The 5,340-nt window shown below is 31.2% G+C and overlaps 1 protein-coding gene across 1 annotated transcript; it reads left to right on the top strand.

Annotated features, from left to right (window-relative positions):
* Positions 1 to 1,718: 1,718 nt before the first annotated feature.
* LOC111283338 (NADH dehydrogenase [ubiquinone] iron-sulfur protein 5-B) lies at positions 1,719 to 4,001 on the top strand. The gene is made up of 2 exons (XM_022871795.2): positions 1,719 to 1,976; positions 3,723 to 4,001. Exons 1-2 carry the CDS (start codon positions 1,827 to 1,829, stop codon positions 3,822 to 3,824), a joined length of 252 nt encoding a protein of 83 aa, XP_022727530.1. The 5' UTR covers positions 1,719 to 1,826; the 3' UTR covers positions 3,825 to 4,001.
* The last annotated feature ends 1,339 nt before the right edge of the window (positions 4,002 to 5,340 follow it).

Raw genomic sequence — 5,340 nt, forward strand, 5'->3', positions numbered from 1 at the left:
ATAATTTAACACTTTAATCACTTCCTCTTATGAGTTTCATTTTAAAATTTATTCAACAAAAACATTCTATTTAAATATATTTTTAAATTCAATAAATTAAAAATAAAATGAAAACAAAAAAAACAAAATTTAAAAACATAAAGTTTATAATGATATCAAATTTTCATTAATTTCAGTAATCAAATTTTGATCTTTTAAATAAAAAAAAATGAAAAAGAATGGTATCGTCTAAAATTGTTACTAGTTCTAGTAGTAGAACAAAAGGAAAATAATTTTATAAATGCATTTTGTTGTTGTCCACTAAAAAATAAATATGATACTCCACAATGGCCAACGGGTTGATTATTGCTTTGAAAATGGAAAGATGACCCACCCATGGTCCACGGGTAGCCTGTAAACCCGTCCATTTGGCATTTTGGTCATTTAGCAACCACCTGAAACTATGGGGGGAATTATATTTACACTCACTTTCTACTTTATACACTTCACTTTTAAATATAATAAATTTAAATTTAAATTTTTTATTTATACTAAATACACCTCCACTCTTTACTTTTTATGTTTCATTCCTATCATTTCTCTCTTATTCATTCTTCACTTCTTGAAAACGAGTTTTTTAAAAATGAATATCCAAAGAATTTTAAAATTTTTTTAAAATAGATATTTGAAAAACTTTAAGGATTTTTTAATATTTATTTTTGAGAAATTTTGAGTTTTTTTTTTATATATATTTTTGAAAAACTTGATTTCACTTTTAATCATTAAAAACCTTAATCATGCTTTTATGAGCTCATTTACTTGATCATATAAGCAAATAAAATTGAAATCGATTTTCTTAACATGCATAATATAAACTTGTTCTTTCTCTTGAAACTCTAAAAACTAAAAAACATCATTTTTTAAATTTTTTGATTTTGCATAGGCAATAAGGTATTGTCGATTTTCTGATCTCAAGATAAAAGTACTTTTATACCTATAAGTGCTTAATAATTATCATGTATATTCCATTCGCACATATAATCAAGTAAGAATGAGTACATCGATAACTCATGTATATACATACATGCAAGTTTGAGCTCAAATACCTTATACAACATTGACTTTGATAGTGTCATTAAAAGATTGACAAATCCGAAAGTAAGAAACTCTAATATTTTTTGGCCACCAATATATTTCAACCACGAGGATACCAGTGATCTAAAAATTAAAGATTCGTATTATCGGAATTAAGTCATAACTCAAAAAAATCATTAGAGATGTTTGAAAATTCGAGCACATCGGATTTATTTATTTTAATATTATTTATTTTAAAATTAAATATATTTATTTTATTTAAATTGAAATTAAAAATTATCAAAATTTTATAATTAAATAATAATTTATGTATTTTTTAAAATAAAATTTTGAAAATACAATATAATTATCAAAAATTTATTTTAAAAACATAATATAATGCTATAAATGAATTTTCAAGAGTTATATTAAGTTCTCAAAATTTTATTTTTGAAAATTATATATCTTTTTTGAAAATAGATTACCGAAAATATAATTTAACTTTCATAAATTCATTTTTAAGATTTAAGAAGATAGTTTTGGGATGTATAAATTTGTGATGGTATTTTAGCATTAGTAAAGGTTAGAATTGGTATTTTCCGCGTTGGCAGAAAATTTTGGACGTGTATCGAACAAATTTTGCTATGTATTTAGAAGCCCTAAACTAGTGTGTTTTGTGTTTACATTGCTTCTCGGCAAAATCAAGTTGAACGGTTTACTTGAATACATACTCCATTTGATAGAGCAGACCAGACAGGTAACGGAAGAGAGAGATGGCATCTGGTTGGGGAATTAATGGAAACAAAGGCAGGTGCTACGACTTCTGGGTCGACTTCAGCGAGTGTATGTCCCTTTGCAGAGAGCCCAAGGACTGTGCTCTCCTCCGTGAAGACTATCTCGAGTGCCTCCACCATTCCAAAGAGGTAATTCTCTTCGCATCTTCATTCAATTTGAAGTTTTTAATTAATTTCCTTTCGCTTCAATTCCAAGATTTCTGCATTTAATCTTTGCCTTTGAAATGTTCCCAAAACCCTAATCCTTTTGTATTATTGTCAATGGAGGGTCGAATTAGTTTTCTTTTATCATTTCTTAATCCATCGCATTATAATTTTAACTATAATTACTCTGGATACATTAATTATTTCTTTTTCCTTGAATTTCATGCTTTGTTCAATATTGATCTTGAGCTAACTGAATTTCACGCCCTGCTAGTTGTCCTCAAGACTTCAAATTGGGCTGGAATTGGCTCAATTACTTTATTTATGTTTGCAAATGAGTAATGGTGCTTTGTTTTGTTTCAATAATGATTCTGAACCCAAGTTTCTGCTATTTGTACCATGTTTAGATTCTGGCTATCCCTAATTTGAGAAAAAGGTAAGCTGGATCCATATTGATGAGCCCAGTGTTGCTTATGAATCATTAATATCAGGTGCTTTGTTAATGTCTTAGTGCTGCGGCTAGGATCAATTATGATCCAGTTATAGATAGCTTTAATTAGTTTGAGAATTCATCTCCCCTTATTATGTTGCTTTAAACTTTTCATGGTAATTGGTAATATGACTCTTAATACTGGCTGATTTTCCTCTCACGATGTAGTGTAGATACATGGAGCTAGTGTGAATACTTCTCTACAGAATCACTCTTTTCATTTCTAATTCGTTCCTCGTATTCATCAATTACTTTCTGGATCCAGAATTGGGTAATTGGAATTTTTTTTTTTTCGCTCCTCCTTTTCTATTGGTACCTTATTCCTTATAGATGGGCAATCTGCCAAATTTGTTTCCATGTAAGTCAGTTTCAAGAAGAGGAAGTGTAGCATCAACTTAAAAGCAGGGGAAAAAAAGGGAGATATGGTGTAATATATTGAATCTTGAGTTGTGTATAGATGTGCTTTATGTGTAATTTAACTCATATAAACTGCAGCAGCATAGAGCTTAAATTCAACTTCTTTAGACATAGTTAATTCAAAGATGTGGCACATGGTAGAGTGATACATTAAGCATATCCTGGACACAATGTCATTAGGGGCCTTCAAAGGAGTCTTGAATTGCTACTATATTTATGTTGTTTCAAGTTGATAAATGTATGCTTTTCCACCCTAATTGCTACTAGTATCCTGCACACATAGAGTGTGTAGTTCAAAAGGTATTAGAGCTACAATGCCTGATATCTGAGTCAATATGGTTGTGACTTTGAGACAGTGTTAGGGAATTTGTTAAACCTCATGTTCATACAGTTTTATGTGTATTTGGTGAGTATATTGGAATTATAGCATCTATATTTGTGGTTTTGCTTAAAGGATGTCAATTTTTTCTAACCTATGAAACAGTGTCACGAGAGAAAAATGATGTCAAGTTATGATAGGTGTGATTTATCATAAAAAAGTCTAATATATTCTCTACCTAATGGCGTTTTAGTGGTTTTGCAGAGGCAGCTAGTTTGAATACATAATCGTGAAGGATAATGGAGCTTGTGTATATTTAGTTCATCTTGCTTTTATCATTCTCTTCTCTGAAACATTTTTAGATGTGAGCTTAGGTCTATGGTAAAGAAAATGACACATTACTTTTCAGGACATGGCATCATAAATAGAATTTAGATATTTTGGTTTCATCCCATGATCTTTGGTGTATTGATACTCATTGTGGTCAATCTTGAAATTATTGCAGTTTCAACGAAGAAATCGAATTTATAAGGAGGAGCAACGTAAATTAAGAGCTGCTGCACGTAAAGACAAGGAAGGTGAGGATGGTGTTCACCATCATGCATAGTGATAATTTGCTATCCTTCAAATTTTCAAGAATAATAAAATGGTATGGAGATTTTTGTATTTTTGTTGGGATTGGTATTTTAACTCTTTTCTATATTACTTTGGTTTCCATCTCATTGGAATGGATATTGTTTTTTTTTGAGCCTGTGCAAAGAGGCAATGATTAATCTTTCATGACACCTGGGTGTACTAGGAACATTGATTTGAGAATCTGTTGTGTCCATTGAACTCTCTTGTAATATTGCAACATTGCAGTTATAGTTGAAATTCTGAGCATTATGGGCAAATTTACTAAATTGTGGCACTATTTTTAAATCATATATATTATATATTTAACATCTTTTTTATAAGACGACCGGGAATATGTCTAAAATTTATGAGGATGTAATTCTCCCTTCAAGAAATGAGTTACATATAGTTGAAGCCTTTGGTTCATTAAGCAAAGTTGACTTCTAATTTAGTTTTTATTTGAAGCAAAGGTAGGAGATCGACACCAACACCAATTGATTTATGATTCTCAGCCCCAATTTTCTTTTCTTTTTCTGGTTCTTCTTTTTGCTTCCAATCTGCACTTCTATTTTTACGGATCGACTAATCGACTTAAGTTTTATGATTCGACTCATCGGCTTAAGTTTCATGATTCTCTATTGTCCTGAAAAGATCAGCTATATTGTCCCGAAAAGGTCAAAGCTGATCAATCCGAATTGTTCGGAGGTCAAAAGAATCCCCATAGAAAATCCTCCTCTGTTCTCGTTGAAGAAACTTGATGTCTAATTTCTACTTTTGATCTGGGTTTTCAATCTGACCTCGCGCAACAGGCATGCTCCTCGTCATCCCACTTGGGTCAAGAAGCATCTTAACTTTGTTTTTGAAAAGTTAAAGAGATGTGGCATTTTTTTCAACGCTGCCATGGTTTGGAAAATTTTCTTTATCTCTCTGCAGTCTGCTCCCGTCGTTAATCCCTGAAAAAGAAAAATAACTTTACAGCTCATGTTTTGATCTAAAGAAGAGGTGGAGGGAGGAGAGTGTGGACCACATATATCCTCCCTTATAGTCAGCTCTAGATTAGCAGATCACTAGGAGGTCACCGAGAGTTTGGGACTCCGAGAGTTTGGGAAGTTTGATTGTGGTGGAGATAGGAAAAAAATCAGATGACGTGGTATAAATACCCTAATTATGGAAATAAGATTAGAAGTATATTTATTAAAGAATAAATATTTTATTTTATCTTGATATAAAAAAAGTTCTTCAAGAGATATTAAGGGTGCATTATTTTGTTTAAGAGTGAAGCATTTTTTTTCTTTTTTGAGAGTAAAGAAAACTTCATTAAGCATCAAACTGGCGGATTACACATTCTTTTCTAATAATATCATGTATGATGGGGGGATATTCTTCCACCCACTATGACTCACCATTTCTAAGGCAAACCTAGTTAGCTTATGTGCAGCCTCATTCGCATGTCACCTATCATGCGCTACCTCAATGCGACTAAAGTTTTGTTTTAACGTCCTTGCATC

The sequence above is a fragment of the Durio zibethinus genome, chromosome 3 (genome assembly GCF_047325235.1).
Source record: "Durio zibethinus cultivar Kanyao isolate XHJ-2024 chromosome 3, ASM4732523v1, whole genome shotgun sequence".
Classification (NCBI taxonomy): domain Eukaryota; kingdom Viridiplantae; phylum Streptophyta; class Magnoliopsida; order Malvales; family Malvaceae; genus Durio; species Durio zibethinus.

Excerpts from the sequence above, each read along its gene's own strand:
- LOC111283338 (XM_022871795.2), top strand. The coding sequence starts at position 1,827 with ATGGCATCTGGTTGGGGAATTAATGGAAACAAAGGCAGGTGCTACGAC. Across the intron at positions 1,977-3,722 it reads GCCTCCACCATTCCAAAGAG|TTTCAACGAAGAAATCGAAT; the intron begins GTAATTCTCTTC and ends AAATTATTGCAG.